General features: G+C 43.7%; 1 protein-coding gene across 1 annotated transcript in view; it reads left to right on the top strand.

Moving 5' to 3' along the window:
* Positions 1 to 3943: 3943 nt before the first annotated feature.
* The window catches only part of NR6A1 (nuclear receptor subfamily 6 group A member 1), a 214178-nt gene continuing 204981 nt past the window's right edge, over positions 3944 to 13140 (top strand). The window contains exon 1 of the mRNA XM_040631869.1: positions 3944 to 4350. Coding sequence (XP_040487803.1) covers positions 4251 to 4350 — 100 coding nt within the window. The 5' untranslated portion in view covers positions 3944 to 4250. The remainder of the gene's footprint in view (positions 4351 to 13140) is intronic.

Raw genomic sequence — 13140 nt, 5'->3', positions numbered from 1 at the left:
ACCCTGGGATCCTGACCTAAGCCGAAGGCAGACGCTCACCCGACTGAGCCATCCAGGTATCCCTGGTGTGTGTTCTTATGTGCATAGCCTATCTGTGAATGGACACACAATAAACCAGTATGGTGGTTATTGCTCAGGAGGGAAACCAGTTGTTGGGAATCAGAGTAAGGAGAGAGGTTTACTTTTCATTGAATACTTTTTTTGCATCTGGGAATTTTGTAATGTATGTCCCATCTATTCAAATAATAGACAAAATATACTTAAAAGAAACAGAACTGCACAGGGGTTCTCTTTCCCACCCTGGCTCTGACTCTCTGGCTAGGCTCTGGAAGAAAAAGGCCACCATCGCCCCAAACTCTGCCCCCTGCTGGCTATCCACAAGACGGCTCCACAGTCTCTGCTTTCCTCCTCTTCACCCTTCTCTCCTGCCCCTCTTTCCCTCAGCAGGCTCCAGTCACAATGGATTCTCTCAGTTTCCACTAGGCCTTGGGACCTTTGCTTATGCTGTTCCTTCCTCCTGAAACTCTCTCTCTGTTCAATCTCACTCACTCCTACTCATTCTTCCCATCTTATTTCAATGTTCCTTATTCCAGAAAGCCTCCCTGATCAGCACCCCCAAACAAAATGAACCCTGCCACACATTCCTGCAGCACCAGGAACTTCTAGGTGTGTTCTCAGTTGTAGAACTTATGTGCACTTGTGGGTCTGTGTGGTTAGTTGATCTGATTAGTGTCTGTCATCACCACCAGTGGGCAAAGCCCCCACTATGGGGCTCAAACCTGCTTTTTTTTAAAAAAAGATTTTATTTATTTATTTGACAGAGAGAGAGACAACCAGCGAGAGAGGGAACACAAGCAGGGGGAGTGGGAGAGGAAGAAGCAGGCTCATAGCGGAGGAGCCCGACGTGGGGCTCGATCCCAGAACGCCAGAATCACGCCCTGAGCCAAAGGCAGACGCTTAACGACTGAGCCACCCAGGCGCCCCAAACCTGCTTTGTTTTTAACTGTATCCCTGTTTCCTCCTGTTTCTCTCTCTGCCTCTGGCCTTTAGGGGAGTGGTCCTGAAGATGCCTCCTTATCTATACTTTCCTGTCCAGCTCTTCTGTCAGAAGCCCTGCTGGTGATGGGAGTCTTTTCCACCTGTCTTTCTGAGCCCGTTTCCTCATTTGTAAATTGATAGAAAGTAGTGACTTCTCAGGATTGTTAGGGGGGTAGGGAACACTGTAGGGAAAAGATCCCATCATAGATGCCAGACACACGGTAGGTGCCTACCTCATAGGACTCTATATGTTTAGGACAGTGGCTGGGGTCTCAGCAGATTGCCATTTCCCTCACTTTTCTCAGTTTCTTTCTTTTTTTCTTTTTTAAATAATTTTTATTTTGTTATATTATCAGTTTCATGGTAGTTAACTCTTCCCAAGGAGCATTTTCAGAGGAGAGGTGGATGGGAATTAGGGTAGCTCTTTAACACAACAGGTCCCATTTATTAGGCCAGGCCTTATATTAATTGCTTTGCATGCATCATGTTAATTCCCTTAACAATCCTGTGACGTAGCAACTTTCATTATTTTCCCTCCCTCCCCTTAGAAACCAGGACTTTGAAGCTCAGAAGTAACATGCCCAAAGTCACAGTTACGAAGTAGAAAAGTCTGATCTGTTTTATTCATCCTTTCACCCACTCAGCAATTATTTACTGAGTGTCTACTATGTTCAGGCTCTGTGCTCAGCAGCTGGGGTTATAATGATGAGGGAGAGAAGAAAGGGATTTGACTAGTAAGATCTAGAAAAGCTTTTAGGAGGAAGTGGCAACAAAGCTGGAATCTGAAGGAGAAGGATGAGTTGCTTCTAAGGACTAAATATTTGGCAAACTTTTTGGCCCATCTTTGAGGGTCAACTTAGAATCTGTCCACCACTGAAACCCCAGGCCTTCAGGAGGTTTCTGCAGTGTCACTTAACCTCTGATTGGATCTCCAGGGAAGGGGAACTCACCACCTCCAGAGGACTGCGATAGAAAGGGAAGTTCTCAGGGCTCCTGGGTGGCTCAGTTGGTTAGGTGTCTGCCTTTGGCTAGGGTCGTGATCCCAGGGTCCTGGGATTGAGCTCCACATCAGGCTCCCGCTCAGCGGGAAGCCTGCTCCCCCTTTCCCTCTGCCTGTTGCTCCCCCTGCTTGTGCTCTCTCTGTCAAATAAATAAAATCTTAAAAAAAAAAAAAAAAAGAGAGAGGGAGAAAAAAGAAAGGGAAGTTCTGGAAAGCCTAGGAAAACCATGTGGTCCTGACATGTTTTAGAACCCAGAAATGAGGGTGTGACCCAGAGAATCCATCTCCTCTGTCCCCTACCCCCCACACCACACATCACACCACACCCTCACTCCATCCCCTCTCTGGGGCTGAAGAATAGTAGTAGGGAAGCAATTAGCTCAACAGAGCTGTAAGGAAACACAGAGGGGATCTAGAGGTCCCCTGGTGGGAAGTATTTAAAAACGTGTCCCTGAGGATATATTTGAACAGGACCTTGAAAGATGAATAGGAGTTTGGGCGTGCATTGGATGAAGCCAGCAGAGTTCCATCTTGAAGGAACCAAGGTTCAGGTTCTGATGTCTGACCCACTAGGTCTGGAATCCCCATCACTGCTGGGTGACTTCATCAGTGTATCATAGGGACAATATTGGAGCTACCTCACAGAGCAGGAGTAAGGTTTAGACAACATAGTGTTAACATAAATCTCTCAGTAAAGTGGCCAGCACTTTTCTGATTAAAGATACAATACAGGTTAACCGATGTTGGTAAGGAACAGCCACCTTCAAAGTGAAGGAAGTGTGGCAAAACATTCTGTGTAGCAGGTGAGGGAAGGGGTGTGATGAGAAATGTGTGCAGGGGGTCAGACCAGGCAGGGGTGTGAATGCCAGGATAAGGATTTAAAAAAATTAAGCAAGGAATGAGAGATGAGCCAATGGATTGGTAGGGCGGGATTCAGGGGTGGTGAAGAAGGGACAGCCATGAGGAAGCTGTGGCATGACCCGGCAGAGGAGAAGCGGGTGAAGCACCAGAGTTCTTGTTCTTTATCTTCAAGCAGGCCAGGTAGGGCTTAGACCTGGGGCGGCAGCCAGGTAAGTCCTTCCCTGAGAGGGTCCCCGAAGGCGGATGCCCGGGCAGGCCCAGAGGCTGGTGGCCGTGCGCCACCTGGTGGCTGCAGAAGTTAGGCTGAGCCGGGAGCAAGGGAGACCGCAAAACCCGGCATTTTGCTCTGGGAAACTGAGGCGGGGGGCGGCGGGGGTAGGGTGGGGTTTGCGATCTTTCGATTGGACTTCGTCCCTATTCTAACCCCATTTTACAGATAGGATAACCAAGGAGAAGGGAAGGCGAACAAGGCTGGGTAAGGAGTTTCTCAAGCGGAGGGCTTCAAGACACCAGGAGTCAAGAGCCTGAGAGTTTCTTAAGGGCATCAATGGCCTGGAGCTTTATTTTCTATTTTGTTGCGCAGGGGGAAAATGAAAGAGGAGGAAGAGAAACCGTTGTCCTTCCCACCCACCCGGAGGTAAAAGGCTTTTAAGAGTACCCCGGAAAACAGAGTTTTATAGATTCCATTTGCATACGAACGTAGTCACCTGGAGTTAAACTCCGGCCCTTTAATCTCTGGTCCAATTTGTCCCGAAGCCGCGGAGGAAGTCCCTCGTGAATACCTCCAAACTCCGCCCCTCCAAGCCCCGCCCACAGGGCTGGGCTTCATTGCACGTGCTCACCCGGGTCCTTCGCGATCCGCCCCTAGGAAAGACTCATTGTCTAGGCGGGGGGATACGGGGAGTAGTAGGGTACTTTGATCTTGGAAAAATCAAATAAAGACAAGTCCCTGAAGTAATCTTTGTTAAATTTTCACCAGAAGTTTTTATCTCGGTTCGTGACATTGACAGGCGTTGGCCTTCACTTCTCAGGGCTGCTTATCCTTCTTCCCACCCCTTCAATTGGTGGGGTCCCGCGTGGCCGGCCTCGCCCGGCGGACTTCAATTCCCAGCGTGCCCCTCAGGCCCGTGCGTGGCAGCGGCGCGTGACGTCGGGGGAGGGAGCTGGCCAGTGCTGAGGGGGCGCGGCGCGGAGGGGCGCGGAGCCGGGCGGCTCGGGGCCCAGAGAGCGCCGCGGCCGTGAGCCCGCCGGCCCCTGACAGCCCCCTCCCCCCGGCGGACGACGACGACGAGGACGAGGGCGCCGGTCATGGCGGAGCAGCGAACGGAGCGCAGGCCCTGAGCACCACCGCATGGAGCGGGACGAACGGCCGCCTAGCGGAGGGGGAGGCGGCGGGGGCTCGGCGGGGTTCCTAGAGCCGCCCGCCGCGCTCCCTCCGCCGCCGCGCAACGGTGGGTGAGGGGCGTGAGGAGCCCGGGCCCAGGAAGAAACGACCGCCTGTCCCTTGCCCCCGGGGTTCCCTTCCTCTCAGCCGACTCTCTGGGAAGCCGCAGCGGCTCTGGGTCCCCTCAGCGTGGACCTTCACCCCGGTCCCCTTAGCGCGGACCCTCCCTCTCCTCCCCCGTGCTCCTCAGCGTAGACCCTCCCCCTCCTTCCCCGTTCCCCTCAGCGCGGACCCTCCCCCTGCCCGGTTCCTTCAACCCGGACCTTCGTTTCCCCCTCCCCTCTGTCCCTTCTGCATAGGCCTCCCCTCCCCCCGTCCCCTGTACGCGAATCCTCTTTCCTCCCTCCAGGTCCCCTCAGCGCCGAGCCCTTCCCTTCCCCTGGGTCCCTTCAGCGCGGACCCTCCCCGGTCCCCCACCTTGAGTCCCATCATTGGGGGCTTTCCCTCCCCATCGGGTCCCCTGTGCTCACAGCCTCCCCTTTCTTCCCTCGGAGGGTCCCTTCAGCGCGCTCCCCTCCCCCCCCGCCCCCTCGGCGCCCTCCCACGCGGGTGTTCCCTCCCTCCGCGGACGCCACACCCTCGTCCCCGTCGTTCTCTCTGCCCTCACCTTTTTGGAGCCGCTTTCCTACTCCTCTGCTGTCCCGCGCTTCCCCTGCCACCCCCATATGCATCTCCAGCCTCCTCCTCTGCCCCGACCCCCAGTTCGTTAGCTACCCGCTCAGCGCTTCCTTTTCGGACCTCTCAGTGCCTGCTCCACAGCCCATTCCTCTGCTCCTACCTCCGCCCGTTCTCAGCCCCCTTCTTTGCTGGCTCAGACCTCTGGCCCGACCCGGCGCTCGGGACACCTGCCTCTACCCTCCTTCCCAGCGGCCCGTCCCGGTCCGCGCCTTCCCAACCTCAGCTCTCCCCTTTCGCCGTCCCGAACCCGGGCGCTGAGAATTCCTCACCTGGCCCGGCCGGCCCTTCCTCCCGTTCTCCCCCCTGCCCCCACGTCCGGGCCAAGTCCTCGGGTTCCTCCCGGCCGGCTTGCCCTCCCCCCCCCGCTCCTTTCCTCTGCGGGGTGTTTTATTTGTATCTGTTTGATATTTTCCCCCCTCGGTGTTTGCCGCGGAATGTTTTTATTGGTAACGTGTAAGGAGCTTTTGTGAGGTCGTAAAAGGTGAACTTTTGAACTTGGAAAGCGCCCTGGAGCAATTAGCGCAGGCGATAGCCCCGGGAGGCCTGCATTACAAAGGGTGCTCGTACCGGCTGGCAAACGCTCCGGCTGCAAACCCGATTTATTTATTTATTTGCCTTGCCTTCCACCTTTCACATCTCCTCATTTCCGAATAAAGGGCAGGCTCTCGGAGATCCGCGCCTCCTCCCCTCTCTGCGCCATAAACTCGCAATTCTCTGAAAGATCTAGGACCGAACAGTGTCTAACAAGTAACAAGATTTCAAATTGAATGCAAACACCCGGGACAGTTAGGAGGCACTAAAAATTAATTGCTTCAGCAAGAAGTTTCTCAATCAGGACAGTGACCCGGCAGGTGTGAGGAAAGTAACCTGAAAATAGATCATTTAGGCGCTCAGTTGTTGAATGAATGAGGAGCTACGAAAGGGGAGAGATTTGGGGGTGAATCCGCCTTCGTGTACTTGTAAACTTATCAAACATTTACTGCCAATTCAGTAGATCTGGTATTTTTACCGGTTAAGGTAAAAGTCTGTTTAGAAGAGAGCCTGGTTAATTTCACTTGATGTTGCTGACCAAAGAGTGGTATGCTTTAAAAGCTCTGTCCTTTTTTAAGATGTATGTGATGTGTGGTATCTAGGTGGCTGGCAGTCCCGTGGGATGTCTTTGGAGAATAATTTCTGAATGTGAACATGTTTGAGATCAATAAAATCCCGTGTCACAAAGGAGGAGGCTGGAATCCATTGAGGGTAGAAGAAGACAGTGTCATAGGAACAAAGGATTTCTTTAACACTTTTGACTTTTTAAGCTTTTTAAGAGGAGATTGGTTTTGGTATTGATGTATGAACGTCGTAAATCCTGATCTAAAATTTATTAATGCTGATTTTTTTTACCCAACCTACATCTAATAGCCCATATCAAGAGCATGTATTTTCAGATGTCTTTCTACATGTGTGTACTTCTGTACCCACCTGTGCATAACATGTAGATGATCGATTGTACTGCAGACATTACTTTCAGTTCTACTTGAGAATGTTGTAAGGGATGCCTAGGAACTGCATTTGCTATTAATTATTCATTAGCACATTTTAAAGAACTCAATGGCAATTTTAACTCTTAATCAAATTTCCCATTCATAGTCTCATTTCCTCAGTTGGTCAGAACCATTTAAAAGAATGTTATCGAACATTCCATTTAGGCCAGGGTGGCTTTAATATTTTACATCAGTCCATTTTAGTGCTACAAATATTTCCTTTTTATTGAAAACACAATGGGACTTTGGGCAATTTGATGGGCTTAAAAGAAAATACACGAAACATTAGACTGTTGTGGGATGTTTTATTTTTTAGTGTACTAACGAGCATTGTGTACTGTTTTACAGTTTATGTTCGTTATCTCTTGTAGTTTAACATGCTTACAGAAGAATTACCAAAATAGAAAAAAATAAAAAAGTTTACCTTTGGAATGGTGGGGACTCCCCCCCCTTTTATAATTACTGATATTTTTCTCCAAAAGTAAATGAAACTGCTTAAGTCTAAGCAGAGTAAATGAATTCTCCTGGCTTTTTATCCTAATGGCTGATTTCCATTTTGTATGAAATCTTTGCAATGGATAGTTTTCTAAATAGGTCTTTTGGTTTGTATCATGAAGAAATAAACTGGAGGTGGAATTTTAGAAATGTTTTCCTGCTGGAAAACCATTCATGCTGAATTTACAGTCTTTTAGATGTTTTTTATTCTGTCAGAACAGAGTTGCTAGCCTTTTGATGTACCATCACCCTTTCAGGAATGTCATGTGCTGGCTGCGGTAGATATTTTCAGTTGTTGCTGTAGGTTTTCATGACAAACACGAACTCATTTAGTCATAATAGAGGACTGCTCCCTTTTTGGGGTTTCGAAGGAAGATGATTTGAGGAAGTATATGCTGAATATTATCTTCTGTTAATACATTAACAGAATGAAGTAGTAGTCTTTTCGATATTTTAAGTCAAAGGTAGGTTGTAAGCCATTATCAGTAATTAAAAGCATGTTTAGTGTAGCTATTCTTTGGAGGAAATGGAGAGAAATTCGCTAAATAATTTGACGCCTTTTTCCTACTATGACCGTGTTATGCAAATCTGAAAATATCTGAAAAATATCAGATGTTTTCCATGACAGTTTAACTTTTCAGTTCTGTGACTTTAAAAGTTAATTCTAAGTCACTTCAGAATTTTCTACTTCATTGGAAAAAAAAAAAGGCATACTGTTGTGTATACAAAGGGCACACAGGTATTTTTTTAGTAAGTTCTGTGACCTCCAGAGAACACTGAAAGGCAGCAAAGAATGAACAGATTCACTGGTGATTTTGAGCAGCTGAGTTGTGAGATGACCACATCTCATATTTACCATCCATCAAAATCTTTGTGAGCATTTCTGTTTCTTGTCATGAAAATATGATCGTGACATACTTCATAATCTGTAAATTATTCTGAATTACATAGCACAGAGGTGTGTGGTGCGTGTGCATGTGTTAGCATGTGAAAGGAAGTTAGATGGGGAGAAAAAGGAGGGGGAGCTAATGAAAAAAATGGTAAATTTCCTAAACTATACCCAAATTGTGCATTTCCATATTTTATTCATAGTTTCTTGGTTTTTCATTTTTTTCCTCCTTTTTCCTGAGCTTGTGGAGCAAAGGTAAAAAATAAGCTTTAGATTAAAATGCCTAATTTTAGGTTAGCAGAGGACAGGGGTTAGAAATGCCAACTGCTACTATGATACTGATAAAGAAGTTTCTTATGCCACTTGTAGTGCTTGTTCTGCAAGTTACCTTAAATTGCTAATGAATGTTTGTGTGTTTGGGGGCCTGTGGCTGTGTAAGTGTGTTTCATCTTGTGTTAAGACACCATCACTTAGTTTTTATAACTAGGTAGATATTTATTGGTTTGTGTTGAATAAGTTGGTCCGTTGATGAATTGTGTTCTGATCGCAACCTCTGGCTTCAGAATTTCAAAAGCCAGGATAACTCCTTCTGTATCAGGAAACTTCGTTTTCAGCAAGCTCATTTTGATCTCTTCCGGGTCTTGTCATAACTTTTAGTTCTTATATTTACCTTTGTGTTGTAGCCAAGTTAAAGGACACTTTCTCTGTTTGAGTATTCGTTTCCATGTAAGGTTAAATTTGAGAAGATACCTTTTAAGAGTAAATTCTACATTCTTGGTCACATCTATTCTTTTAAAGTAGGACAATAAAAATGCCTTATTTTGTGTGAACCAGTCACCTTATATGTGAAAATGGGTCACAGAAAAATTAAAGTTCTGAATCGACAGATAAAACTTGCATTTCTGCAAAAAAAGAAAAAAATTGTCCTTGAAACAATCTTAACAGAGGGTAACTACTGAATATGCCCATACAAATACCTAATTCTTTGCAGTGCTTTGAGAGTATTTCTAAAATCAAAACATCGTAAAAGTGTTTTGTTTTAAACTTTTGTATTCTTTTTTCGATTCGAACTTTTGTATTTTTAAGATCAGCTTTTTCCTGGTTCAGGTAATTTCTTAAGGGTTTACAGATGCTTTTGATAGATAACTAGAGTTCAGAAATACTAGAATTATTAAAAGCCAGTAAGAAGTCCTGAGCAGGTAATTGATTTTCGGGTGTTGAGCCCTGGTTAGAGCCAAAGTTGCAGATTCATCTGAGCTTAACCTTAAAAACTCTTGTTGTAACTTTGATATATACAGTGTTACTTGAATCAAGCCCAATATTTATTGCTTGTTTTCCAACACAGCTTGTCTTTACGAAAAAGATAAGGCTGTTAGACTACAGATAATGGAAAATTAGAAGAAAACCATTGTGAGATGTTTAACCTGTTTTTCAGTGTGGTTTAAAACTGATTGTAAACGAGAGAACTTTGTTTGAAAGAATAAAATATTTCCGACTTTATTTCGTCCTTCCCTTACTACCTGCTATTAAGTAGCAGTCTGTGTAGAACAGCTTCTCAAGAAAATAGTTTTTTTTGCTAGTTATGATTACTTAAATAAGACTTTACCATGTAACCCGGTAATTCTAATTAACAGTGATTTAGTTGGGGAGCGAACCAGGATTTCCTCAGCTGGCTTCTGGGGAGCTGAATTGCTTTTTTCCCCACCCCCAGCTGCACCAAATCTTTTGATCCCTGGGCTACAGTGGTTGTCATTTGAGAACGGGAACTGAGAGAAAATATGCTGTGAAAATAGCCTACTTTGAGGCTTCACTTGCATTTTTGAATTTTTGTTTTTGAAGAAATTGTAGGGATAATTGAACCTTCAAAATTTGTCTTGAATGGAGTGAATTCTCATGTCTAAATAGAAAATTCCTTAAAAATACATTTCTTGCTTTAAAAATTTTGGTATTGTTTTAATATTGATAGACACTATTTCAAAAGAGAAATTCTCCTAATTATAAATTCACAGGAGACATTCAAGTGTTTGGAATTTCTTTAGGAATGAATGAGTGTTTGGGGAAAATGAGCCTTTAAGCAAGGGAAAAATTTTCATTCAAGGTAGTTTGTGGTTTCTGTATCACTAGTCTATAATTTTAGACAATCACAAATTCTTATGTCATATACTAAATAAACTCTACAATTTGTTATATTAAGAGTTAACTTAAAAAATACATTCAAATAATGAGGTCTTTGGATCCTAATTGCAAACTGTGCACCCTTCAATTGTTTATATTAGAGAAGCTATTCAAGCATAAACCACAGATGGCAGTAGTAGCATATTTTTCTATTTTCTGGAGGGATTCTTGCTTTTAAATTGGTGTCAATTCTGTGGGCACTGTTGATAAGTCAGCTGGCAAGTGTAATGTTTCCAAAACCCAATTCCCTAGGCAGCAACGTGTAATGTATTCCGGAAACAAATCTGAGCATTTGATTTGAAGATACACTCTGTGGGTGGTTGGAACCAGAATAGTGACTTTGTCAAAGGGGAAAATTATAAAAAGAAGGTAATGATGATACAGGGCATTGTTTGAGTAATAAGCACATTAGAACTGTAGCTGTGGTATTAGCCAAGGATATATTAACCATAGATATTTGAACAACTATTTGCATTGGAAACAATTCATAATTTAAAAAATACTCATAATTTTGAGAGAAGTGCACAACCAAATTCCTCATGTGGAAGAGGTAGCCAGCCTTCTCTACTTTTATTTGCAACTTATTGCATTTTTTAGTATCATGGAATTCTAGATCTGTCTATAAAAGCATTTCAGAGGTCTGTGAGTGGGTTCTGCTTGCTCTTCTAGTCAATCACTATAGTGTCAAGATTTCTGTGTTCTTAATTTTCTCCTTTAAAAACACTGATCGAAAAAGGACAGAATTGATTAACCAGATTTTTAAACCTCCTATGATATTTCCTTTGAATCCAAAGGAAATAAAGGTATAATCACATAGTTTAAGACTCAGGAAACATTTCAGTAAGAAATCTGTGCCAAAATGAAAGACAAACTGATTCAGTGAAGGGAACTGCCTTAACCTATATTTAGTTTTCATTTAAAAAATTATGTAATTCGTGTACTCATTTCAATCTTGAAGCTGTATCATTTTGGAAAGATTAAAGATTCAGTCTTGTTACCCATTTTTGTTAACTTTTTATAGATCAAATGTAATGTTTCTTGTATCACAGTTAACTCTATTCAATTTAGTTTTTCTCACACAAGAAAAGGAGGACACAACATTTTTATGAAGTCTTACACATCTTTTATCCTGCTTCTTCATCTCTTCCCTTTTAAAATTTGTAAATGCTTAATGACATAGTACTCAGTTGGATTATTTTCTTTTTTTTTTTTAGAGAGAATTCTTTTCTTTCTTTCTTTCTTTCTTTCTTTTTTTTTTAAGATTTTATTTATTTATTTGACAGAGAGGCAGCGAGAAAGGGAGCACTAGCAGGGGAAGTGGGAGAGGGAGAAGCAGGCTTCCCGCTGAGCAGGGAGCCCCCATGCGGGACTCGATCCCAGAACGCTGGGATCATGACCTGAGCCGAAGGCAGACCGCTTAACGACTGAGCCACCCAGGCGCCCCGGATTGTATTATTTTCCATCATTGATCATTTGTTGATCATTCATTACTGGATTGTTTCGAACGTAATTTCTTCCCATTCATTGAGTCCTTAACTCCATTATTTACTATATTATCTAAACCAGTGGTTTTCAAAGTGTGGTTCAAGAACTTCTGGGAGAGTCCATGTGAGACCCTTTCAGGAGGTTCTTGAGGTCAAAACTACTTTTATTGTAATATTGGCATTATTTGCCTTTTTCACCGTGTTGATATTTGTATTGATATTGCAAAAACAACGGTGGGTAAAAACTGTTCGTACCTTAGAAGAAATCAAGACACCAAACTGTACTAGTAGTCATTGTATTTGGCACCTCCATGCACTTGTATTTTTAAAAAAGCCATTTCACCTAAGTCTGACTTTGAAGGGGTAAAAATGATTAATATTATTAAATCTCGACCCTTCAGTACACATTTTTGATATTCCATTTGAGGAAATGGCAAGTAGGCAAGTATACACGAAGAATTTCTGCTGCATAACAAAATAGAATACTTGTTTTAAGGAAAAGTGCTTGTGCAATTATGTTGTAAGCTGAACTAGTAGCTGCTTTTTTCATGGAGCACTGTTTTCACTTGAAAGATCAATTGACAAACTATGGTTTATTTGGACTTAGGTATTTGGCAGTCCATTTTTTTTTTTTGAAAAAGAACAGTGAGCTTACATCAAGGGAAACTGACAGTATTTGTTGCTGGTGAGTAAAATCTGAGCTTTCAGATGGCAATTAAAATTTTGGGGAATTTGTGCCTGCCACTTTGAGCTTGACAGCTACCCAATATTTAAAGCCTTTTTTGATGAAGAAAAGTATCACTACTAACAAATTTGATTTTTCATTGATATTGTATAATGAAATGTGCTAACATTTTGACTGTCATATTTCAGTGAAGGAATATTTTCCAAATCACTGGCATATGATACGAAATCCTGCACGAGTAAAAAGATCTGTTCAAAATGTCAGACCGATGGATTTTAAGTGACAGAATACACAAAGTTCGTTGATACAGTTTTATATCTCACGTTGAACTAACCTTTTTTTTTTTTAAGATTTATTTTAGAGAGAGTGTGGGGGTGGGGGAGAGGGAGAGAGTGTCTTTTTTTTCTCTCTCTCTCTTTTTTTTAAGGTTTTATTTATTCATGAGAGACAGGCAGAGGCAGAGGGAGAAGCAGGCTCCCTGCTCCGATGCGATGCGGGACTGGATCCCAGGACCCTGGGATCATGACCTGAGCCGAAGGCAGATGCTTAACCCACTGAGCCACCCAGGCATCTCAGGGAGAGAGTGTCTTAAGCAGACTCCCTGTAGAGCCAGATGTAGGACTCCATCTCATGATCCTAAGATCACAGACTGAGCCAAAACCGAGTTGATTGCTTACCCGACTACGCCACCCAGGCACCCCTCACATTGAACTAACCTTTAAGAATCTACTTCCAAAACACTTACTGAGTTTTGGTGGATTATCAAAGAAAAATATCCACAATTATTTTAATAAACAAATACTTCTTCCTTTTCCAATTATAAATCTGTGAGGCCAGATTTTCTGCCTATACTTCAACCAAAATG

This window comes from Ursus maritimus, unplaced genomic scaffold (genome assembly GCF_017311325.1).
Source record: "Ursus maritimus isolate PB19 unplaced genomic scaffold, ASM1731132v1 scaffold_17, whole genome shotgun sequence".
In the NCBI taxonomy this organism is placed as follows: Eukaryota; Metazoa; Chordata; class Mammalia; order Carnivora; family Ursidae; genus Ursus; species Ursus maritimus.
Note: the sequence above shows the minus strand (reverse complement) of the source record. Positions and strands in the feature narration are given on the sequence as shown.